This window comes from Buteo buteo, chromosome 29, assembly GCF_964188355.1.
Source record: "Buteo buteo chromosome 29, bButBut1.hap1.1, whole genome shotgun sequence".
Taxonomy (NCBI): domain Eukaryota; kingdom Metazoa; phylum Chordata; class Aves; order Accipitriformes; family Accipitridae; genus Buteo; species Buteo buteo.
Genome location: NC_134199.1, coordinates 2,353,733 through 2,379,321, shown reverse-complemented (window position 1 = coordinate 2,379,321; position 25,589 = coordinate 2,353,733). Strand labels below are relative to the sequence as shown.

General features: G+C 54.8%; 1 protein-coding gene across 1 annotated transcript in view; it reads left to right on the top strand.

The window, feature by feature from the left end:
• The first annotated feature begins 8,997 nt into the window (after nucleotides 1-8,997).
• Nucleotides 8,998-25,589, top strand: part of LOC142045595 (syntaxin-binding protein 4-like) — a 45,511-nt gene continuing 28,919 nt past the window's right edge. The window contains 4 exon segments of the mRNA XM_075059277.1: nucleotides 8,998-9,135; nucleotides 19,556-19,587; nucleotides 19,589-19,665; nucleotides 25,200-25,295. Coding sequence (XP_074915378.1) covers nucleotides 8,998-9,135; nucleotides 19,556-19,587; nucleotides 19,589-19,665; nucleotides 25,200-25,295 — 343 coding nt within the window.

Below are 25,589 nucleotides of genomic sequence, written 5' to 3'. Positions count from 1 at the left end.
GCCACCGGGGCCGGGCAGCGCCGGGAGGCGGGGACGGGGCCGAACCGCCTCCTGCCTGCCTCCTGCCTGCCTCCTGCCTGCCTCCTGCCTGCCTTCTGCCTGCCTCCTGCCTGCCTTCTGCCTGCCTCCTGCCTGCAGCTGCCCGGCTGGGCTGGCCCGGCCCGGCCTCCCCCCTCTCCGCCCCGCAGCATCCCTCCCCGCTGCTTCCCGAAGGGTTTTTTGGGGGGAGCCCAGCGCTCCCAGTTCCAGCCCTGCCTGAAAGGGGGCTTCGGTAGGGCTGGACACCCCCTCCCCGCCACCGCTCCCAATGTGTAGGGTCAACTGGGTCATCCCCCCGCGGTGGTGGATGGAGGAGCAGCTGGGGGGGGGGGTCCCCCAGGCCCGATGTGGCCGGGGGTGATGGGCACAGGGTGCAGGCACGGAGGGGCAGTTAAGGGGGCTGGTTGCCTCCTCCACCAGCCTCCCTGCACGGCCCGCTTTGCCCCAGCACCTCCTGGGTGTATTCTGTCTTTAGGAGCGACCGGTGTGCTGAGCATCACGGCTCCTTCCAGGAGCATCCGTCTCCGGGGCTGGTGCCGGGGCAGATCCCACCGAAACAGGGGGATCTCCTCCTCCCCGGGGGGCTCCGGCATACAGGCAGTAAGAAGGCAATGAGATGCCTCCCCCAGGCCTGCTGCAGCCTAAGAGGTTTTGCTCACACATCCACAAGCATGCAGCAGTCGGTAATTAGGACCAGCTCTGGCTTTTTTATCCTGGGATTTTGTGCCCATGTGGGATTAAAGGCCTGATTGTAGCTTCCCCACCAGCCCCAAATCCTCTGCTGATTTTCATTCCGGGGGCAAGTCAGTGCACACTGTGACCTATTGATCCCGATCCCCTGCGTGCATCAGATCGCCTCTGCTCCGGGGTGGCTTGTCCAAGGCGCCCTTAGAGAGCGCAGAGCCCTCTGGCCGGAGAGACATTCCTGCACGGGTCCGGCTTCACCTGCCCAGGGTGCCAGGAGGCCACGGGTCCCGGCGACAACAGCGCAAGGCAAGTGTGTGTGTTTATAGGAGAGTTTCCTCCATCCTGGTTCGGCGTGGGTTGTCCTCCTGGCTGCTTTTATGGGGTGAGAGGCAGTTTCCTTTGCAGGGGCTGAGCACACTGGTATGCAGCGGGGAGGCTCCGTGGCACTGGGGTGGTCCGACTGTGCTCCCCAGCCACTTCTTGGTGGTGAATTAGTCATCAGAAACTAGTGAGGGTGTGAGGCTGAAAGCCACAGCTGATGGCCCCCAGAGCCTTGAACCTGCTCGGAGGTGGGCTATCACCCTGCAAAATAGCAATGCTTTGGGTTTTCATGGCCTCGTCCAGCTGAGCATCTTCAAGCCTTTGGCGAGCAGAGACGTATTTAACACGCTTGCAGGTGGCCAAGGCTGTGCCGAAGCCTGATCTAGTGGTGTCCTGGCAGGGGTGGCAGGATCCTGCCAGGATTGAGCTTCCCATGGAGTGAAACCGTGCAATGAGACTCAGATCCCCCATCTGCTGCCAGGGGGATGATGGGGTGAGGCTGGAGCAGCCCGACAGCGGCAGCCATCCCCCACCAGTCCCAAACCAGCCTGAATCGGGGCTGCTGGCCTGACCCCACACTGCCTGGGGTCGAATTTCTGGGCTTTATCAGTTACCAGCCATGATGACTCCATTTTAAATGTAACTGAGGTTACAGCTTTCTCTTCAGGGTGCTCAGCTTCAATTTTTGCTTCCAGATTCAGTTTGTGGGAATCCCCTCGGCAAGAACGGTTCAACCGATCCCCCGGTACCAGTTAATCCCTGGGGGGTGGCCAGGCTGGCAGTGCTGGGAGGCTGGTGCCCTTCCCACCACAGCCACGCATCCATGCCAGGCTCCTGCCAGGACTGAGGAGCAGACCAGGCCTCCCCTATTTTTGGGGGGGAAGGAGGATTTGCCTGGTGCTGCCATTCATTTGGAGGCTGTGAGCATCCCTGTGCTGCAGAGGCAGCCCTGTCCGGCCAGGCAGCACCCGCATCCCCCACCCCGGGCAGCACGCGTTGGCTCCGATCCCAAAACAAGGGGAGGTGAGGAGGGGGAAACCCAACCCACCTGCTTTTATTTTACCACGTGAAGTTCTGCACATCTTTATTTGCTCTAGAAACACTTTCTGGTTTTCATGCTTTTGTATCCCACCCCACCTCCCCCAATATCTAGTGACAACACGTTCCTGGGTGCTCCAGGGACTGATTGCTCCTCTTCCAGCGTCCCCCCATGAGCTGTACACATCCCAGAGCCCCCCTTGTTCTTAAACCCTTTGCAAAGGTGAGCAGAGGCTGGGTTTAGGAATGAAATGCCTTTGCCTTTGCCTACCAGAGAGTGCCAGCTCTGCAGCCTTAATTCTCCTAATCTCCCCACATCTCTGGTGTGGCTCATTTTTTGTGTGTGAATGCCCTTGAGAGCCGCAAAATTGCAGCTGCTGGGTGAAACATCGGGCGGAGAGAAACTCCGTCGTAGTGGAAAACTATGTCTTATGTAAACTGCCCAGGTATTTTGACTTGATGTTGGCTTTGGATCAGAGGCACTGTAGAAAGCCATATTGCACAGCGTGCTTTTGGGGACCTGGGGGCCTGTGGTTTGGGGGTGCTGGCAGCTCTCATGCAAGAGCTGGTGCTGGCCCAAAGCACCGCACACCCTGTGCTGAGGTTTCCTCCCCAGCTGGGGTCTGCTGGAGCTGCAGCTCAGATCTGAGATGGGAGGGGAGGTTTTTTGTAGCATTTATTTTGCTAATGAGCCCCCCCAGCTCCTGCTGCTGCAGGAGCTGGCACACCCCATACCGGTACCCAGACCCGGTGCCACCGGCTCTTTTGAAGTCTCTTGAGCATCAAGAAGTAGGGTGCCCCGCCAGCCAGGAGCCTGTGCTGGGGAGAGAGCTTTGGCCCCATCGTGCCCAAGGAGCTGCCAGGCCCCACTGCGGGGCAGCCGGGAACTCGTGGGGGGATGCCAAGCCCCAGGGGTGCTGCTCCCGGGGACACCGGGAAGCCACGCTCAGGGATGGAGCCCACCAGGACCCCCCGCAAGCCGTGCTCCCGTGACTCCTCTCCAGCCCTTAAAACCCCCATTGAGCTCCTTCCACGAGGGTGAGCACCTCGACAGAGGCAACGATGTGCCAATATTGACTTAACTTGGGTAAGAAGCTCTTGAGCTGCTGCCGCGGGAGGGGAGCAGGAGAGGAGCATGTTTTATGCAACGAGATTGCATTTTCCTGGCAAGCCCTTCCCCGGCGCAGATCCCACACCCTGCTGAGCTCGCCTGCTCCACCCTGCACCGTCCCCATCGCCGCCGGCCGAGCTGACCCCTCTGCTGAGAGGTGCAAGATGGGCATCAGCTGCTGGGGTCTTGCTCCCTGCTGAGAGCTCTGTGATGGGCTTGACCATCCCACCGCGTCCCGCTGTCCCACCCCACGCAAGCCCAGCCTAATTCGGGAAGGCATCGGGGCTTGGTGGGGCAAGCCAGCATCGTGGCAGCAGCATCCCCCTCCCCACGTGCCCCAAAAGTCACGGCAGCCCCGGTGTGTCCTGCGGTGCTGAGGGGTTTTGGGGACCTATCGCAGCAGGGGAGCCGGGTATGGGGATGCTCAGCCCTGGGGGCTTTTCAGCAGCATTTCCCAATGTAGAATTTTAGGATTTAGCTTTGGATGGGGGGATAAAAAAAATTTGGAAATTTCTTCCAAAAGCTGAGACAGTCGGTGGAACACAAACTAACAGTGGTTTGGCCAAAACCTCATTTATTTTCTGGGTGGGACTTTTTGACAGTCCTTGGATGGGCCAGCTGAGCCGCTTGCTCCCATATCGGGGGTTTGCTGGCTATCGGGGTGGGAAGGGAGTTCCCGCTCGCAACTGGTGCGGCGCAGGAAAGCAGGGCACCGAAACACCTTCACGCTGCCGCTTCCTTCTCGCCGGCTCCCACGTGCGCAGGAATGCAGCCATGCTCGTTCCTAACTGGTCCTGTGCCGGGCGAAACCTTCCTCAGCTCCGTTTAAGGCTGGTTTTGCTGTGAAATCAGCAGCCAGCCTGGCTGCTCCAGCCCCATTCCTCAGCCCCTGCGAGCCCCGATAGCTTTTTAAATGGGTCTTGTGGGATGTGGTGGCTCAAAGCTCCAAGCCCAGAGCTCCATCAAGCTGCGAGAAATAAATTGAATAATAGAAGTGCATCGCTCCCAAGTGAAGCTGAAGGACAGGGAAGCTCCTGCCCCAGCAGGGAAGTGGCTTTTTCTGCTGCACTTGCTGGTTTGAGCCCAAGTGCCATCAAGGGAGTTAAATATTGAACAAACACTAAGCAAAAGCTGGTGCTAGCAGCCAAGCAAAACAAAGGCTGAGCGAGGCCGGCGCTCTGACTCATTTGGCATGAAAATGCAGCACGGAATAAATTAAATTTGGCTCTTCCTTATCCTCCCGGTGTGGTACGGAGCAGAGGAGCTGTGTTGTCACCAGCGGTGCAGCCGAGCACGTTGGTGTGGTGGCTTTGGGGTGCTGGGGGTGCCAGGCTGGAGGCAGCGAGCGGTGGCAGGCACAGAAGGCATCGAGGAGGGATGGGGGGCATCTGCACCAAACTGGGGGGGGGGTGGACAGAGGGGGACACCCCCACCTTGGCAGGTCCCCATCCTGTGTCGCCAGCCACGGCTTTCAGAAAGGCACTGAGCACGGTATGACGGGGCTGGTGGCATCAGGATTTTAAGATCACGATGCGCTCGCTGCATCCAGGGTGGTGGCAGCTGCTCTTGGTCCTTATTCTCCTGCCTCACAAAGGGGTGGAGAGGGTGGGGGGGAATCCCAGCTCCCCGGGGGGGACACCCAGGTGTCCCTTCCTCCTCCTGCGTGGCATGGTGCTGCAGTCCTGGTCACCTGTGTGGGAGCCCTGGTCTTCTGGGAGCTCGGAGGTGAGCCATGTGCCCCTGGAGACCCAAACCATCGCAGTGGTCCCAATGCTGAAGAGGAGCATCACCCGTGGCCAAGATCCTGGCTGGGGTGTCCCAAGGCAGGGTCTGCCCCGGCACAGGCTCCCCAGGAGCCATGGAAAGAGAGAAAAAGGTCAAGCCTCCACGGCAGGTTTTGGCCCATGTTGTAAAGGCTGAGAATTTCCTGGGTGTAATGTTTGCATCTGTATAAATATGCAGATGGAGCGCACCCATGGGCAGCTGCCTCTGATGGGTGAGGGAGATAATGCTCTGCTTCCGCCAGCACGGAAACTCTCGGAGGAAAGGGCAAGGCAGCGCCTCGCTCCCCAGCGCCCCTCGCTCCCCAGCACGCCTCCATGATTCACCCCACGAACCCAGCTCGGGGCAAGCTGTGATCCCCCCCGACGGCTGTGGGCAAGTGGGGGGGACGCATCCGTGGGCCGTCCCTGTGGGCTGCCAGTGGCTGCAAGCAGGGAGGTGGAAATGATGCCCCAGGGCACCGGGTACCTCGTCGGAGCTGGACCTCCGGCACCAGGGCAGGATTGGGGTGGCCTCGCCATCCCCACGGCCCCTGGGTGCTGTCCTGCCCCGGAGCAGGGTGACACCGCCTTTGACAATCCCAACCAGTGAGACCGGGAGAGGCCAGCTCAGCCCCGAGCCGGCCGCGGCACCCCAACACCCCTGCGCCTGCCCGCTCCCAGCGGTTTCGGCAAACCCTGCTGCCCATCCTCTCCCAGCGGCAGAAACCGGTCCCGGGGCTCACGCCCGGCACCGCCCGGCCCCAGGTTGCGACAGCCCGGGGAGTAGGTGGCTCTCCCCGCACCGGCGTGGGGTACCGGCACCCCTCGGCAGGAGGGTTCACTGGGCTGGGGAAGGTCGTGCGTCCCAAACGCATCATGGGGTGCCTCTATACGGACAGGGGTCCTGGCCAGGGATGCATGGAAGAGGGCTGGCTCGGGGCAGGGTGTAAAGCAGACCTGCGCCCCAAAAGATGCGTAGGCACAAAGCCGCAGTGGTGGTGGCTGTCCCGGGGGGAGGACTGTGCCTCCTCACGGGACTGTCACCGGGCTGGGATGTGGCCGGTGAAAAGGATTTTGGCACCGGCACCTCCTGCACAGTCACTTGGAAAGGATGCTGAGCGGGATCAGCCTCAATTCACCCCCTTCTCCCAGGCGGCTTCGTTCACGCCCGGCGAGAAGTGCCTGCGGGCTGTCACCCCGGGCACGGGCACATCCTTCTGGGTGGCTGCCATGTCTGCCCGCCAGCCTCCTTCCTCCTCTTCGTCACAGCCGGGGCGGCTGTATTGACCCCAAGGACTGAGGTGTCCTGACCGGGACACCCACCGTGCCCAACACCCATGGGACACCTCAGCTCAGGGCTGGGCAGAGGTGGCCAGCCAGCCAGACAGACTGATTGCCACCATCTCTAGCATTTGATGTTTTCCCCAGTCAGTCCCCAAGTGTCCCAGCATTACCTGGAGCTGGGGGGAGTGGCGGGCACAGGACCTGGCCCTTGGTGGGGCTAGCAGCTTTCCTGGACCATGCGGGACGGGGACAGATAGATGCATTTCGTAATCCCCGGGACTCACCTAATCCCCAGGTCCCGGCCACCCCAGGCTGGTGCCATGGGACCATGCCTGATGGGGAGAGGGAGAAATAAAATACGCGACATGCAGTGGATTGATGCTCATTTGTGTTTTTTTCCACTACCCCGAATCAGCGACCCGTCTGCCCGTCCTGCTGTCTGTCCATCCCACCCACAATTGGATACAGGGAAGCACAATGGGACAGGCTGTGAACTCACCACTCTGGGGTAATTTATATGGATGAGCCCACCCCACTTCAAACAGTTTCCATCTGCTCGCCGGTGCTCACTCCCAGGGCTTTCCTAATAGTCTAAAGGATCGTCTGGATGCTGGGGTATGCCCAGAAGACCTTAAACGGGGAGGGGGGGGGAGAAACCCATGCAAGAATTGTGCCCCACATTATATAAATAATCAGAAATGCTGAAGCCTGCTGGCAGCCGCTGGGGAGGAGGGGAGCAGTGTGTGTCACCGCAGTCCGGGCTTAAGGCAGGTCGGCAACGCCTGCAATTGGCTTTAAACAGTCTGTGGTGGCAGGTTAACCATCGATTATAACCATCGTTAATGATTATAACCATCGTTAACAGCCACTGCAAGTGCAAGGCGAGGGGGGGACCTCAGTGGTAGCGGGGTGAAGGGGTCATCCTGCTGAAATAAATGCTCAGGTTATTGAACTAAGGGGCCGTGGCGGGCAGGGAAAGTGGGACGCGTGCTCCGCTGACGGCCGCACGCCAGCGATGGGACACCTTTGCTGGGTCCCACGGTGGAGGCGTTCGCCGCGCCGTGCCCTCAGCGGCTCCGACCCTGGAGGGAGGCTCAGACCTGCCGGCTGGAATTAGCCGTACCGCAGCATCCCCGGGCAGCGGCACAGCTGCTCCGTGCCCGGCCAGCACCACAGAACCGGAGGCATTGGCAGAGTTTAGCCGGGGGGAGCCAGGAGAAGGGCGATCACATGCTTGCCCGCCTGGGATTAGATGTAGCTGGCTGCAGCGGTGAGCCATGCCAGGGAGCCGTGCCGGCCGCTGGCACTCTGAGCCCATGGCCCTGGGCAGCAGGAGCCGGCCACGGCAGCCCTAAGGGCTCGGCGGGGACGGCTGGCCCCGGATGATGTCCTACCTCCAGCCCCCTGGCCGCGACCTGGAGCGCTTCGATGGGCTTTCTCTCATTTACTGGTAAGCAGGGCAGGATGCTGCCACGCCGGGAACGGGGGCATCGCTCGGCGTTTCGGACCCCGTCTTTGGGAACAGCGTTATGGAGGATATGTTCAGGGACCCCATGGTTTTTTGCGGGGTTTAATTCAATTCATTTTGGTAGCCCCTCTCCGGAGGGCAGGATCTTGTGGGAGTCCCGCAGCACCCACATCCAAGCTTCCCTGGGAGGGAGAGCGCCCAGGTGAGGCTGGTATCAGCCAGGGGTGCGGAAGGGGACTTATTTTGCAGGCAGCAGCTAGGAAAGCACCCACAGCCTCTGCAAGCTATTGTGGGTGCTCTTGCTTCCATTGCAGCCCTGGTGCTGGGCTCTCCCATCTGGCAAAACAAGCCCCCCCCTGCCAAAGGGACCGCGTTCACCCTGTGCCGGTGCCTGGGGGACAGGTGGGTGCGAGGCGGGGACCCCCATGTGGGTGCAGGGAAGGTGGCGGGCACGGCGGAGGGGATGTGAGGTGAAGGCGGGTGCTGAGCGGCTGCAGATGTCTATGTAGGGCAGAGAGAGCCGGCGGGAGCGCGGCTGCGGCCGGGGCCAGGGTTCAGAGCGTGCGGCTTTAGCCGATTAACTGGGGGTCAGTGGGCCGGATCCAGAGCCGGCAGGGGCCCTGGCAGGCTCTTGGGGCCATCCTGAGACTTGGCAGAGGCTTTCTTGGGCTGGCTGAGACTTGGTGTCCCCCCTGGGGACTGAGAGCCCGGGGCACCCTGCAGTCACCGGGGACCACGGACGCTGCTGGGGCACGATCCGTCTCCTGCTGAAGTAGGTCATTGGAGTGAGGGCTGGGGGGTTGCGGGGCCGGCAGCACCCCGCGCCGGTGCAGGCGGGCTGGTGAGGGCAGAACGCTGGGGCGACAGCTACCTTCACCTGAGAGTTTGGTTTGGGGTCCTATGCCGATGCTTCCCTGCTGCTTTTGGGTGCAGAAAAGGCAGAATCTGTTGCTGCTCAGAAGGAGGTAGCGCAGGACAGGCTTGACCTTGGGGGGGTGTGTTTTGGGGAGCACCGCCAGGTTGGTGCCACTGATGGGTGCTGACGTTATGGGGCCGTGGTGTGTGTACGGGGGCAGCCAGAGCTACACCCCTGCCCGGCAGCATCCGCAGCCTCACCACAGTCCCCCGGGCATCCCTGGCCCCACAGGGCTGCTAAGGCCTGCTTCCCTGCACTTGCAAGGCAAAAATGTTCAGAAACCATTTTCTACCTCAGAAATATGCTTATATGCCGGGGTTTTGGGTCGAAACCTCCCCCAGATTTGTCGGCTGGGATGTGCTTTGCGTGGATGGAGAGCCTCGGCCGAGGGGCAGCCGGCTTTGTGCCGGGGGACCGGCCCCCGAGTGTGACGGGTGCCAGATGTGCCGGCTGGTGTTCGGCTGTCTGGCGGCTCCGCCGGGATGCGGCGGAGGGTGGCGAGCAGATGGTGGGGAGATAACACCTCCCTGGTGCTCCGATAAGTACGGTCCCGCTCTGCCGCTGATTAAAAGATTAATTTTAGAGTTTGAAATAGGAATTTAATAAATAAACATGAGCTGCCAGTGGGACCTCATCAAGAGGGCACGGGGTGGCGATTGCTGCGGTTGGACCAGCGGCTTGTCCCTCAGCACCGGTTTCTCCGGGCAGTGATGCTGGCGTGACCCTACGAGGTTCTCCCGTATGGCTTCGCTCCTCCGAAGAGTGGCTGCTGGAGGCTGTAAGCAGGCTTTGCAACGGTGGCTTTTGTGCAGGAGCTTTGCCAGACCCAGCGGGAAATAAAACAGCCCCAAAGGTGCCCATTGATGCTGGGCAGGTCTCGCGGCTGGTGGCTGGACCACGCTGTGCGTGCGCTGGGTGGGTGCGGACCCGCTGCCGGCTCCTCACCGGGCACGGCTGGGGTGCAGGACCAGTCCGGCGCTTGCTCCAATCCTCTTTGTGTTATTACTGCTGTCGTGTTTACGGCTTGTGCCGGGGTCTGGGTTTGAGCACGAGGATGTTCACAGCTTGAGGATGGGTCAAAAGCTCTTCCCAAGCCTCTGCTGTGCTCCCAGCTTGGCGGCACACTCTGAAATCTTTCCCAAAAACATGTTGTTTTCCCATCTTTCCATACCCAGCCATTTCCCTCCCCTCCTTCTTTCCATCTTCTTTCTTATGGATTCACTTGGGTGAGTTTCCTGCCATCATTCTCACGTTTTTCCGCAATGAATTTGGGGAGGACAGACCAGTGGTCTGGCTGGCAGAGCAGGGTCCACAGCCCCCACCAGCAACTGTCCCCTGTTAATAAGTTTATAACCAGTCCAATCCCACGGCCCAGGGGATTTAGAAAGGCAGGGAGGTTTATAATCCTTTTAACCCTTCACAGGACCTGATGCCCAAAGTGGGGCCGCAGCACGAGTCCCCAAGCAGAGCAGCAGATCACCTACCTCATGGGAAGGGGAGGAGGAGGAGGAGGGAGGGAGGAAGGCTTCCCCAAGTGCGAGGTGCTACTGCGCCTTGGTCCTGCTGGGGCAAAAATGAAGAGAGCTTGTTCGAGCGTTAAATTGCATTAATCCCCATCTTAAGTGGGTGCATCCTAGGTCTGGGCTGGAGCAGATGCTGGGGGACACTTACCTTGGCTGAGTACGGGGCTCTGGCATAAACACCTTTCCTCAAAACCTCAGGCAGACCAAGCCTGTCCTCACTTCCACATGAAGCAGCCTCTCTTCCTAATTACTGCAGGACAGGCTAATTAAAGAGGCCCTTTTGCCTGTTCCTTAACCAAAGCCTTTCAGAGCAGCCTGGGAATAGCTGTATGTCGATGGAGGGGTCTGTCCATGGGAAAACACTCGTGACCCTTCTCCAAGCTCCAGCAGTCTCTGAGACCAGCTCTGCCAGGCAGGCATCTGTGGGCTGAGCTTCTTCTGGGTAAGAAGCATCTCCAGAAAACATTCCACCTCGGCTGACTTGATGCATACCTTTCAGGTGGGCTCAGCTTCCTCCTGGAAGCCCCTGTCCCCACCGGGGTGTAGGTGATGGTCAGCAGAGACCTGACTTTCAGACTGCAAAGATTCATTGGGATCAATCCCTCATGCTGAAGAAATCCACTAGCCGAGAAGGACATTGGAACATGGGATGAAGTTTAGAGAAGAGGTTGAAGAATGGAAAAGCTGGGCCAGCAGTGAGGGACGGTATCTCCACCTGCCTGTGGTCTTGGTGGCTGGGTGCTACTGCCTCATGGGGCAGATGCACTGGGAGAAGGGGGTCTGTCTCCTTGAATGGTGAGGAGATGCATCCAGCCTGGGGGGGGAGATACCTTCCCTCAACAGATGAAGGGAGCAAGCATTGGGAAAACCACCTCAGCTTTCAAACCTCCACACCTCTCCATCTTTAGATGAACGAGCAGGTTTGGGTTCAGACAGGAGTGAAGGGTGACCCACCACCACAAGCAGTGGGGAGACGAAATGCTCCCCAGGAGCCACCCTCTGACCTCTGCAGCCAGAGGAGACCCGTGCTCAGCTGCAGGGAGTGGAGCTGGGTCGGCGAGAGGGTTGGTAGGATGAAGTAGGGCTGCTACGGTCTCCGGCTTGCCTCGGAGGAAGGGCAGGTCCCTTTTCCTCCTGGTCTGGAGGACTGAGCCCCTTCGCAAGGAAGGGACACTGTGGCCATGAGGTGTGCGACAATGACCAGGGCTGGCCGTCCACCTCGGGGAGGAGGGGATGGGTGTGCAACCACGCAGGTGGTGGTGGGAAGCAGTAGCTGCCCCTGGGCAGCCTCTCCGGTCCCCTGGGATCCCGCTCTGTGCCCCAGAGGAAGGAGCACTGAGATCTGCGTGGCTGTCAGGAGGAGGAAGGTGCCCGCAGGGTGCGGAGACATCGATGTCTGAGTGCTGCCAGCCCGGCAGCCATGCTCCTGGGGATGAGATTTCACCACGAGTGATGGCACTGGGATGAAGCGGGACCCCGGGCTTGGGGGAGCGGCATCACCCCACCAGGACTGGCAGAACCGCTTCATCTGCTACCACCCCTCTGCCCGCCTGTGGGCGGGTGGCCAGGGAGCTGCTGATGCCCACAGCTGGGACGGGTGCACGGAGCTGCTGGTCCCTGGGTGCTCCCCATAATACCTGCCTGCTTTCTTCACCAGTAATTTTGGCAGCATGGTTTTGTTTGGATACAAGTTACTCCTGGGGAGATTCCGATTGGGCACAAGAGGAAAATTTCTCACCATGAGAACAATCAGCCGTTGGAATAATCTCCCCAGGCAAGCGGTGAATTCCCCAACATTGGACACTTGTAAGGTCCAGCTGGACAGGGTGCTGGGCCATCTTGCCTAGACTGTGCTTTTGCCAAGAAAGTTGGGACCAGATGATCCTTGATGTCCCTTCCAACCTGCTATTCTATGATTGTTTGTTCCCTCTTCTGTTCAGACTTGTCTGTGAACGGCCCTCATCTTATGAGCTCATCTGAAGCAACTCCACAGGCAATATTTATGAAAACAATGTGGGCTGCACCGTGACTGTAGACAGCGGGCAGTTGCTTCCCAGCTCCATAGCAGCCAATTTATTTTGTCTGATTTATTATCAACGCTTTGTAGCTGATCCTGTAAGCAGCACAATTGCATTTTTCTGTTTTCTAATCAGATGTAAATGCCTCTTCAGCCTACGCTAATTTTGTTTTGCCATGAAACAAATGTTGAGCCATTATTAAGCAAGTGCCCAATGCTGCCCGGGCAGCCCTTTGCTCCCACTGCAGCTCCCCGCGTTGGTGGGAAACAGGCAGAGACCATAACACAGTGCCCTGCTGAGGGCTGCACCCTCCCACCTCAAAACTTCTTACTGCCACTTTCCAGAGCCAAAAGCCCTCAGACAGACCTCACTGTTGCTGCAGGATGTCTTTCCACCTCTAATTCCCACCCACGCAAACCTGCTCAGACCCTGTTCCTCTGCTAAGCTGTGGCGAGCGGCTCCCTGCGGGCTTGGTGATGCGGCTGTCAGCACAGCCCCCCCGTCCCCAGCTCTGGCATCCTTGTGCCGCTGTTTTGCCGAGTCCGGGATCCTGCCCGGAGCCCCCACTTATTTAGAGTGATTTGGTCCTGGCTGAGTCACCTGATTCGGTCAGGGATGCTCGCTGTGGGATCTGGCCAGGCTGGGCATCCCTGGGGGGTCCGGCCATACCCAGGCTCGCCTGCTCCCTGCACCAAGGGCGGCCAAGCCTGGCTGCGGCGACTGCACGGCTGGTGTGGGGCAAACCCCTCCCAGGTCACTGGCAGGGCTGAGAGCACCATGTCCTTGTACCTGGTCCTTTCCCTTCACTTTCTCCTTTTGCCCTGTGTTTCTGCCAGAGGTGTACCTCTTCGCTTCTCTTCTCATGCTCACCGACACGCCTGTCCCTGTAGTTGGGTCTTCTCTCTTTCTGTAGCTACTTTTCACCATAAATCTCACAATTCCCTATCCTGCAGCCAGCACTGACCACAGTGAGTGCCTGCCTGCAAGGAGCCAGCCCTGGTTTGTGGGAACAACCACACACACGGCTCCTGCAGCTGCAAGTGCGATTCGGTGGCTGCCGTTCGCCTCCTTCGGTGCTCATGTCAGGTCTTTCCCGAGAAGCAGGGAAGGAAGGAGACAGAAGGCAGACCAAGGAAGAAATGTAGAAGAGCCTTTTGTCCACAGACAGGCTAAAGGCTGCTTTCCCAGAAGGTCCTTTGACCAACACATAGAGGAGAGGTGGATAATAGCGTAGCAGAGAATTGCATTTGCTCGTGATTTTCTGTTGGATAGAAAAGAAACTTTCATCATTTTTGTTGCATCCCTACCTAAGCCATTACTTTATATTTCTGATCCTAATGGTGCTTTCTAAAGCAAGAAGACTGAAATCTCCTGCCTTGGGTACTGAAGGGGAGGGAGACTTGAGGCAGCTCTGCCCTCAGGCAGCACATGGCTTGGCTGGAGGCAGGGAGGATTGCATAACTGTATTTAGGAGAAAATCCAAATTTAAAATGTACTGCCAGGAAAACTCAGAGGGGGAGAGAAGCAGGAGAGAGCATCCTTCCCATGGAGTCTGCAGACCTTCACAAAGGGACTGAAGACTAACACTTGAAAGTCCAGGAGCTGGTCATTTCAAAGCCTGGAAGTCCAGAGGTGCTGTGTGTCCTGGGGCAAACAGCCCTGCTCTGGCACAGCAATACATGCGGGCCCTCTTCAATTGGGCAAGCGGTGGAGTTCTCTTCTTAGCTGTCCCACCAGCAGATAGACATCACCTTTGACATGCTGGAGATGTTTCTTTAGTTCTTGTTTCAGACGAGGTGGCTTTTCTACTTGCCAACGGAGCTCCACGGGCTGTGGCTTGGGTTGCAAAAGCCTTCCAGATCTTTTTGCCATCAGTCAGTGCTGAAGGCTTAGTTGCATGAAAAGATTGGTTCGTGGGTTTTAGCCACAATGTTGGGCCTGGAATAACTGAGAATACGGATGGCTCTGCTTCTTGGCCTGTATAGCCTTAACATGACCTAGAGATGACCCTACCTGAGTGGACAAGCTGCAAAGAACTGTTTGGCTGGGGAGAGCACTCACTGAACTCCTCAAATTCATATGAAAGTGTGTTTCACAAGACACGAGCCTTGAGTAATGTCTTCCCACACAATTTTGCATTTTCTGCTGGACATCTCTCTGCCCCTGTGTTGACCATGTGGTGCCAACACTCCCAATGACATGAAAACCAGGACCTCCACCTATTGTGGACCCAGCGCTGTTTGCCTGTAGTCTGGGTAGGAAGGGCAAGGGGAGACTTGAATGATGAGGAAAAAAAATAACTTTACTGTTGGTTGTGCTTGTTTCAGCCATCCTCTTCCCCTCGTTTCTTTCTGAAACGCAGACAAATACATTGCCACCATCTTTTCCACCTGCTTCTTCTTGGTGGTGGTCAAAGTTTGGTGGTTTGGAGAAGGTGCAATGCCCTGGAGGAGGCAGGATGGTGTGTAGGGCACAGCCAGCCCCAGTAAGAGCCTGCTTTGCCTCCTTGCTCCTCGGCAGGGAGCAGCAGCTCAGCTGGCTGCTGCGGGATGGGGGAAGAGCACCGACACAGTCGCCGGTACGTAACCCGCTCCCTTTCTGTGCCTCCTCCCAGAGCTCCCAGTTTTTCTCTCCCCCAGTTTCCCCTTCGTGATCTCTTAGAAAAACGTATTGGAAATGCATCTGACATGCTATATTTTGCTGTCGGCATTTTTTTACCTTATGATCCTGCTCTAAGACTTATTTTGATTCCACTCGTAGCTTCACCCATCCTCGCTTATACATGCTAGTGTTAAGTAAAGCTGACCGATATACTTTCACTCAACTTTTTGTATTAAAAATTTTTTTTTCAAGCAAAAATAACTTTTTACATAGAAAAAAAAATTTTTTTCAATGAGTTTTCAAACTCATTTTTCTAGCAGTCAATGAAAATGTGGACATGCAAGTTAAGCACATGTTTATATGCTGTCCAGCCCCGTGGTGTTAATTCGTGCTCCTTCCATTCACCCATTTATTTAAAAATGTCAAGTCTTGCTGGCAGTTCCCTGGGGTAAGAAGCCTGGGCTTTCCAGCTGGATTTACTGTAAGTAAGTTGCTCAGCCAGGTCCCTGCTCAGTAAAGAGCTTGAGCATATGGCATATCTCCTTTGCCAGTGGGATGTTTGCCTTCAACACTGGTTACGCAGAGCAGGACTGGAACCCTCAGGCAGGTTATATGTGGCTATAAAACCTTCCTGAATGTGAGCCTGAGTTTTAAAACACTGAAAAACTTCTGCGATTATTTTCCTGAAACTTTCTCTAAATAAGACAGGTGTTAATTGGCAGGAGCAGCATCAGCATCTGATGCTTTTGCCAGGGTCAGCCTGTGTTTTGGAAGACGGAGTCGGGGCTCTGAGAGTTTGGAGATCAAGTTGGCCCTGCTCCTCTTCCCTGAGGGCCTCTTCGATTCGATTTTCATTTACTTCACCACCTCGCAGACAAACGTGTGGTTTATTGCAACATCCCACCCAGCCGCTATGAAGCATCAGCACACGAGAAGGGCAAGCATCGCTCTGGGCGCCGCCGGCAGCGGTTGGACAGACCATGGTTGGTGGGACTGTGGTTGGGCTGCTGAAGGATTTGGTTTTGAATGTGCTGAGCCCCAAACAAACATGTCCGCTCAACGTTGAGTGTGGAAATTGTTCCCTGAGATGCAGAAACCTGTATGGATGAATTACTGAATTGCCAGGCAGGGAAATTCTCCCGTTTGCCTGCGCTTTTTGGGTTGGGCTGGCCTGGCTCCAGCGAGCTCTCCTGCAGCCCCTCTGAAGCTGGTCAGAGAGGTCACCTTGTCCTGTTGACATTGCCTCCAGCGCTTGCGCTATCCCTTCCCTTCAGCAGCGCTGATTTGTTCCAGCCAAGGCCCGTGACTCAAAGGGGTACTTTTGTGAATTAATTTATTAGCAGAGTCTCAAAGGACCTCGGAAGGCTGTACGCTGAATTTTGGTGGTGGGACGGGATTCGCCAGGTGCTTGGATCCTCCTGCCTTAATGGAGCATGATGTTCAGCTCTCCGTACCCTGAACATTGTCTGCGGGATGACAGGAGAAAGAGCATCTCCCTGCCGTTTTGTTGCTGCGAGGAGTACCTTTGTGAGGCTCTCGGTGCAGAGAAGGCTGCAGCCATGCAGCAGACTGGGAAATGGCCCCACGTACAACTCCTCGTGCTTAGCCTGGTTTGGCCAAAACCTTTACGCAGATGCGGACTAGGTGCTGGGCATGCCTTGCTTTGGTGGGGTGCACATACTGTATCGCCTGATGCAGCTACGTTTGATGTCTAGTTGGCAATATTTATCCAAATTTTGATCTTGAAGCTAAAAGAATTCAGTTTTTAGAAGCATTTTGGCTACCTAAAGGTCTAGTCTGCTTGGGGTTTTAATATTTCATCTGAATGCCCTCAAATGGAATTCACTTTAAAAAAAAGCAATTAAAATGTAGGAAAACTTTTCAGATTTGTCATTGTTTTAAAGCATCTTGCACTTGTCCAGCAAAGCTTCACATGGCCATTGGGGAAGCTCTTGCTAATAGTTGTTCACGCACGGGAAAAGTAATATCCAACAGCATCAGATTCAAGGAAATATTTGGCAAAGAGTTTGCTGTCCCAAGCAAGCACGTCTGTATCTGATCCCCAGCTGAGCTGGACTGATGTACACTGATGCTCAGCTAACGAGGTCTGGTACCACTAATGGGGTTCGTCCAGGAGCTTGCAGAGAGACGCTGTGGGAACAGTACGAGGAAGACACCGTTGATGAAGTCAGGGCCAAGAGCCTACCTGTGACCTTAGCTGTCTCCCAGAGCTGGCAGGGATGCAGGACCCATGTCATCTCACTGCCTGCAGCTCCAGGGGAGCATGTTCCCTGGGAATTTCTCTTCATTTTACACCGTGCCCACCAAGATCACAGCCCTGCTCCTGCCAAGCCCCAGGGTGGCTTGCTCCAGCTCTGTCCCTGCTCACTGACCAACCTTGGATAATTTGATGCCTCCAGCCCCACATCCCACAAAATGGGGGTCACAGTGCTTCTGCAGCAAGGCGATGGGTGTCAAGACGGGGGTGGAAGATGCTGTTTCAAGGCAAATCGTATTTCTGACCTCGCAACAGATAGTGGAACAGCTGAACTTGCTTTGTATTGAGGAGGAAATGCTGTGGGCTGGAAAAGATGTTAAAAGAAAAAAAACCCACCAAAACCCCCTAAGTGCTACAGTCTGTTATTACTTCCAAAGCTTTGCTACGGATTTTAAGCCTTTAGGGATGGTGAGCACACATCTTGCACCAAATGCTGTCCTCCATCCCTGGAGGGGCTGTTCCCAAAGACACACAATAGGATGCATCCAAATAATTACCCTGCTGTGTTAATGATGAGTGCGACAGCCCTGCTGGGGGGGCTGGCGGATCTCCCTCCCAGCTTGTTCAGGAAGGCACTTGCGATGGGCCATGTTGGCTTGCGTAAGCTTTAATCTAAAGTTGGAGATGTTTTTATCTGATCTGTGTTAATGTTGGGTGGAATTAACATGCATACGGGGAGACCACGTGACCCCCTCCGACCTCCCCTTTTTTTTTTTTTTTTTTTTTTTTTTTTTCCCATCGTTTTAACGGATTCCTGCCAAATTGGAGTGGCTGGCGCCCGGCAGGTCTGGGCTGCCACCACCAGCAAGATGCCTGCCGTCTCTGTCCTTTACAAGGGAGCCATCATCATCAGCAGGTAATCCCCCTGCAGCTGGGGCAGGAATCGGGGAGGGGGAACGGGGCAGCCCTGGGGGTCCCGGTGGCCACCTCACTCTAGAGAGCCACGGGTGGTCTGCTGTGGCTTCTCCAGGACCAGGGTTCGGTGGCAGGGATGGCTCTCATGCAGCAGAAATAGCCGAGGCCATTGTAACTAGTGTCTGTTGTTGGTTTTCTTGCATCTCTGGCGTTAGCAAAGCTCACTTCTGCTCCGCTGTGCGTGCATTGGATCGGGGATAAAAGTTGATCATATCAAGTAGGCATCTGCTTTACCGAAACCTCTGTCCTTATGTTGTGTTTCAGCCCGGTTTGAGCTATTTCTGTTTACTCGTGGTGGAGTTGCCTCAGCGATTTACTCAAAATACTCTCAAAATCCTGGATGGTAAATTGAAGCAGTCTGGGCCCAGGGCTGCTCTGGCATCCTGGGACACCTTCAAGCTCTGCTTTCTGACAGCCAGATGTGGCCAGTTGTTTGTGCAGTCTCTTAAATACATGAAACATTGCAAGAATATCAAGGGGGGGTATTTAAAAATACGGGGAGAAAAAACCTCCGGTCTGAATCTTAGAGGTGGGTGTTACTGACTTTGCAGAATAGCTTAATATTTTGAGGGGTATTTTGGATGCCTGAAAAGAGAAGTCCCTGAGCTTTATTCCTCTCCTGCATCCTGCTGAACTCAGAGGAACGTGTCATGCCCACAGTGTTGTCCTTCCTCAGCTGCATCCAGATTTGGGATCTGATATTGATTCAGAAACTCCTTTTCTCTTGCAACTTAAATCCTGGGGATTGGCGTGTTTTGGGAGCCCCTCACCCCTGGTTTCCCACCTGGCATGCCTGGCTCTGGGCTTCTCAGATCAAGGTTCACCCATCCTCATGGCCACCCATCCTCACAGGGGTGACCACCACAGACCACCCACAGAGGAGAAGCGCCGGTGGTCCTGGGTTTGGAGTCTGGGGTCCCAAGCTAGGGCAGAGTGGAGCCGGGCGCTTTTGGTGTCATTTATTTGGGACACCCACCTTGCCAGAGGGTGTTTAGGGGGAGACTGTGGGGTGGTTGGGAGAATTACTTGGCATGGGGCAAACGCAGGTGTACGATGCTCTTGCACCCGCTTTGGCTTGCGATAAGAAGCTCCCACCCTTGACCTCGCAAGGCAGGGACTTGAAGCGGCTCGGCAGATCTAGCATCCCCTTTTTTCCAGACCCCCTGTCAGAGGGATGGAGACTGCCTGCATTACAAAACCTCGGGAGCGGATCGCGCCCAGCTGTCTTCATTACAGGCTGTCTGTATTTGTGAAACTGGTTTATTCCCGGAACATTGGTCTGAGCTCTGATCTCATTTCCCGGGAGCTAGACAGCTGTCCAACCCCGTTAATCTGGGGTAATGAATCACAGACAGGTCCATCAGATTTGCTGGGTGGGGAGGATGATGTCCAGCCCTGCACATATTCTCTCATTTATCTGTATAAACTTCAGGGGGGTGGAAGGGGGTTGATTTTTGCCAGTGGAGGCTTAATATGCGGGGCCGTGTCCCTCAACCTGTTTGTCTACATCATTTCGTGGGCAACGTCTGGGGTAGTGGGAAGGATGTGCTTGTGCGCATGTTGGCTGGGCACCTGTGCATCTATTTATTTTAGCCCGTGAAAGAAAGATGCTTCTCTTCTTTCTCCCAGGACACTCATGGGACCATACGGGATGGATCGAACCGTGCATTGCTTTGATTTCTACGACTGTGCAAATGGGCTGGGTGAGTACTGAACCTCTGCAGGGGACATCAGGGTGGGCTGGGGCAGCTCGAACATCTCCCCAGTCCCTAGCACCTGTGTCGTGGTGTGCCTCCCTATGTGAAGTCTGATATTTCACAGAAATTCTGGTTTTTGTGCCTGCCTGTGTCGAGCATCTGATAGCACCTTTTGCGGCTGGGAAGTTAAAATAAAGTCAAAACCCCAACTAATTCCCAGTTGATGGTGAGCAGCCGCAGTGCTGAGAGCTGTGCAGGAGCCCTGGGGCCAGAGCCCCTCCCCTGAGCAGGACAGGGGAAAAAAAATGCTTTTAAAAATTTTCTGAATTAATTAAATTAAAATTTAAAATTAAAAAATTTAAAAACTTAAAAAGCTACAATAATAAAAAATAAATAAAATCCCAAGCACTTCCCAGCTGCCTGCCCCTGCCAGCTGCCCCTGCCCTGCTGCAGGCAGGGTCCCCCAGAAAGCCACCCCAACGGGAGATGCAGGGTGTTGCAGCTCTCCTGGGAACTGGTCTGTATGAGCTGGTTTTTGGAAACTTTGGCCCACGGGTAAGGGAATGAGCACTGAGCGAGTCAGGCGTCCTTCCACAGTGCTCTGAACATCAAAGCATGGAAGAGAAGGGAAAGGAGATGGTCATAGCCACCAGAACGTGAGAAAGAGCCGCAGGTTCATGAAACTTAGCTCAAAAGGATCCAGCATAGCATCTCATCTGACCTCTGTGTATCCAGCAGCATAAATACTGGTTCCCTTCCATGGACTTTATAAAAAACTGTGATCCTGCATCAGGATTTCTTGGGGTCCACCACGTAGTCTCCTCCATAATTTTTAATTGCGAGTGCAGCCCATCATCCTGCAGAGCAGCTACGGGCCCCTTGGTGAGGTCCCTGGGTGACCATTTGGGGACCCCTCCTGAGAAGTCAAACTCACCAGACAAACGTTAGGTTTCCTGAGACCTGAGATTAATTATGCATTCATTATTGGCTGTTTCCAGCTCTTGGGTAACAGGGCTTTCTGCCGTGGAGGAACAGCTTTGCTGACTCTTCCCTCGATCTTCTGTTCAGGAAGTTCATGGGAGCTCAGAGAAATGTCTTTGCTTGGTGAATATGATATTTTAATCTCCAGAGGTGGATTTGGTTGAGTTGATGGGATTTTAGCTGTTGGGTTAGATTAGCTCGTTAAAGAAGGAGACCCAGAAAAGCCTGACTGGGCTGTCGCGGACCTCTGAAGAGATGCACAAATGTTGCAGCCCACTGCGAGCCACTTTGCTGGGTCCCAATACTCCTCCTTTCCCCCAGTCTGTGGCCAGAGGGTCTTTGCAGGGTCTTGCAGACCCTCTATAGGGTCTTGTGATATGCTGCAGGAAGGTATAATGATGTGGATTTTCTAATGCTGTCATCAGCTTTCTTCATCCTCACTTGGGAGGCTTGAAACACCCAAGACAACCGGTCGTCCTCCAGAAATCATCCCTCTCTGCCAAGGACCAAGCGGTGCTTTCAAGAGCCCCGTGTCTGCTATAGGTGTAGCTACTCAGAGTATATTTTGGGGGGGAAAAAAGGTACCTCCATGAGTTTCTTATGTTCAGATGTGGGTGTTATTCCAGCAGAGTTTCTTTAGAGGAACATCAGCCCACTCAGTGCCGGCGTGGCAGGTCAGCGTTTGGCCCCAGGTCTGTTGCTCTGTGGCTTGAGGTGGAAACCCACATGTGAACCTCAGCAGAAGTTCAAAGGGGTTACCTGGCAGCTCCTAAAACCTGAACTTTGAATTAAAGAATAGCCATCAAAGGGAAGTGCTCATTAAGAAGCATTTCTCAGAAACACCGAGATCCCATTATCTTGACCTTCATCTTCTTAGGACAGGGCAGCGAGTGATTCACCTCCAATCTGTCCCTTCCTCCAGACAGAAAAAGCTGGCCGGGGCTGCAAGATCAACAGAAGGATTAAGGGGAATGTAATTGAACATTGCTAGCTTAGGCGCAAAGCGGGTGGCCTCTCTCCATTCGGACCGCCAGCAGCGCGAACGGCGGCTGGTGGGGTCAGGATGCGCCGGAGATGATTACAGTTGGGCTAAACAACCAGATTAGCCAGGACACCCCTTGACCCATGGTACAGAGAGCTGGGAGCAGGTGAGATTATAGCTTGAGAGGTTGAGAACTGTGACACTGGCATTAGTGGGAGCAGGATTAGATGCGCCAGAGAAGCTCGAGGGCCTTGAAGAAATTTATAGGATCGCTAAGAATCTAAAGAAAATGCCCTCTCAGTCAGTCTAACCTGTATGCCCACCTGGAATTTCCCCTTAAACATTTATTCTGCAAAAGAGAAAATACTGGGGATGTGGGCATCAGGTCCAGGACCTTTGCCAGAAGGGAAAGATTAAATAGAGGGATCCAAAATAGGCTAGATTATCTGGCCCTAAGTATGACTTAATAAGCATTATACTGGGACTTTGATGCTGTGATAATTAAAGAGCCATTATTTACCTACACTGGGCCCCAAATATAAATTTGATTGAAGTAATTGTTTATAAAATATGAAGACTCCCAGGAATGCTACCACCACAATCTTTGATAATTTGTGTGTGTTGCTCTGAGTCCTGGGTTGTCCCAAGGCTTGGTCTGAGCCCTGGCAGGGGTAACCCCTTCCTCCTCTTCCTCCTCCTCCCCAGCCCACACTGGTGGGGACTCCCCGGTGCATCTCCTGGCAGGCAGGACTGACATCTGCAGTGCCTTCATGGTGAGGTGATGGGTGAGAGGGCAGCACGGGCAGAGCCTGGCAGCACCCAGCTAGTTTGCCAACAAGGGAGTTAAAAGTCACGGGTTTTTTCCTCCCCCTTGTCAAAGTTTGAGCGTGTCTGGGAGCAATACTGTGAGTAATCACTGATTTTAATAACAAGATCGGATTTTCTCCTGACATTGTTGGGGATAAAGGAGGATTTGTAGATACTTCAGCTATATTAAGCCATTATTACAATTGATTTGCGGACACAAAAGGGAAATGAGTCATTATTGATGTGATACCTCGGCAGAGGAGTCTGTCACAAGCAGGTCCCGTTGGGTGATGCTACAGTTGAGCCTCTTCTGAGATGTAGATTTTTACATGATTTGTCTAATGCATTTTATCATTCCTAACTACTTCATGCTCTGGTGTGAAGAAAGATGTAGGACAACTTCTTGAGTCATCACCTTGGCTTAAGCTGGACTTCCAGTGTCCTCCCCATCCAGGGGAACTGATGGAACCATGCCAGGGGTTTCCCAAACCCATTCCCAAATGCAAGCCTGCTCCCAAGGGTCTCTCTGCCAGCTGGTGGCAAAGCCCACCAGCACCCACCCCAGCCCGGTCAGGAGCTGAGAAGCTTTCCAGCTGAGCATCCTTGGGGATGAGCAGGTTTTACCTTCTGTTAACGGGCTTTGGGGCTGCAGCATCTCTTTCCTGCTTTGGTTTACAGGTGCCTGACCTGCCTCCACGCCTTGGTGAGGCTTGTGCTACTCAGAGATACCTCTTTTGGGCAATGTTTCCAATCTTAGGGAATTTCTTTAAAAATGCAATGGACAATAGCATTGGTGCCTGTTCCTGAGGTGTTCTGCTGTGAGTTCCCAGTGCCATCGGTAAAACGGCTCCTCACAGACACCTGGGTATTGTATGGTTAATGCATCAAGCCTAGGGAATAAACTCCAGCACTCAAACAGGGCTGGGGTTTTGTGCTTGGGAGAAGCGGCAATTGGTGCATATAGGAATGAAATGAAAAATTGTAATAATCTGGGTTTAATCACAATTTTAACGTGAAGATGACTTGAGAGACAAGGTCTTTCCCTACAGGTAGCTGAAAACTGTGAGGGTCCTTAGAGCAGAGCTTGAGTTATAAAAGGAGGGGGACTAGGGATGGAAATAGCACTGTTATCCCAAGTAATCCCAATCCAGGGTCCACTCCTCTTCCCTCCTGCTTGTTTCAGAAAGAAGGTCTTGTGTCTGGGGGAAGAAGCTGTGCTCTGCTCCCCCAGACAGAGGAGTTTCTTGCACGGGGTCACTCCGTGCATCCCAGGACCTCTCCCAGGCTCGGAGCAGCTCATCACCCCAGGGCAGCAGCCAGACGATGAAGCCGGCTTGACGCTGGCAGTGCCCCTCTCTCTGGTGCCGCCTGTCCTCAGCGTTCCCTCCCGTCCAGAGCAGCAAAATGCCCGACCAGAGGCTCTCAGGAGAGATTTGTTAATTAAAGCTGGGCTTTCTAATCCTTCTGTCCACAGCCTGGATCTTCAAAGCAGGACTTAATGAGCCCTGGACAAATAAGTCTCTTGGGCCTTTTCCTGCCAGCCTGCTTACGCGTGCCAGCAGGGACAGGTCCCGTGGCTGGCGAGGTGGTCGTGCAGAGCACGAGCCTTTTGCCAAGGTGCTGCAGGGCACCCGATCCATGCTGCCACAACGGGGGGGGGTTCAGAGCCTCCACAAAGGTCGTCTCTGCACCCTGGCTCCTGCCTCTGGGCTGCTCCTCCCGGTCCAAACGCTGATAAAAAGTGGCTGCTCCTGATGTGCGGCTCTACCATCAGTGGCAGCTTCAAAGGCTGCGGTGGAGATGCTGCTGGAGCCCAGCAGGTAGGCAAGCTTGCAGTGGGGATGTTCTCACCACTGTATGGAACCTGGGGCTTGTCCAGATGTTGCACCTCAAAGGGGGTCTCCTGGGGGAAACGCTTGTCTCCAGTAGTGTTTCCTATGCCAAATCTTATCAGAGACACCAGCACAGGCTGAGGCGTCCACAGCAGAATCAGATCCTTTCCCATCAGTGATGAACTTGGACTTGCTGGAGCAGGACCAGAGGCGACAAAAATGATCAGAGGATTGGAACTCCTTTCCCGTGAGGACAGGCTGAGAGAGTTGGGGTTGTTCAGCCTGGGGAGACCTTATTGTGGCCTTTCAGTACTCAAAGGGGGCTTACAAGAAAGATAGGGACAAACTTTTTAGCAGGGCCCATTGTGATAATTTAAAACCATTACCCCTTGTTCTAAAAGACAGTAGATTTAGACTAGATATAAGGTAGAAATTTTTTATGCTGAGGGTGGTTAGACACTGGCGTAGGTTGCCCAGAGAGGTGGTCGATGCCCCATCCCTGGAAATATTGAAGGTCAGGCTGGATTGGGCTCTGAGCAACCTGATCTAGTTGAAGATGTCCCTGCTCATTGCAGGGGGTTCAACTAGATGACCTTTAAAGGTCCCTTCCAACCCAAACCAGCCTATGATTCTATGAATTTGGGGTTGGGTAAGGTGGTTGCTCCTTGCCTATGCCTTTCTGAGGAGCCTTGTCTTCACAGCTGGTGCTATCAGATGCCTTTAGCCTTTGTGTTGTGTCAGCGGCCGCATCCTCTTGCTTCTGCTGCTGCTTGTGTAGTGCAGGGGATACATGGGGCTTTCCACAAATGGCTTTTAACAGGGGTGTCAGGGGGTGCCGAGGTGCCTGGGAGCTGTACCCGAGGCTGCATCCCTCCAAGACAGCCTGTGGAAATTGTGATTTTTCTGCCTTTGTGTCATGGGCACCTCTTTTCCTCCAGGTATTAAGGTCATCGGTGGCATCAAGGAACTCACTGGGGAAGAATATGGAGTTTATGTCAAGAGGATCCTGCCGGGGGGTGTTGCTTACGCAGACGGTGAGTTAAATATGGTGCAGAGTACCAAAAAGTCTGAGAAAAGCCAAAATCCAGTGTTCTTATTTTATATGTTGCCTTATTAGACATTTCAGGTGCTTCTTCCCAGATTTTCCAGCAGTCGGGGGTATTTTTTTACTGTGGCAATCATTGTAACACCCAACGGCAGCCTTGTCTTGGCTTCTGCAGCATGTATATGATTGCTTCCTGTCTTTAAAGCAAGATCCATCTCTGCCACACAAAGAACTTCACTTTGCTGCCTGTCCTTTCCCAGGTGCCACTGACTGCCTGTAGCCC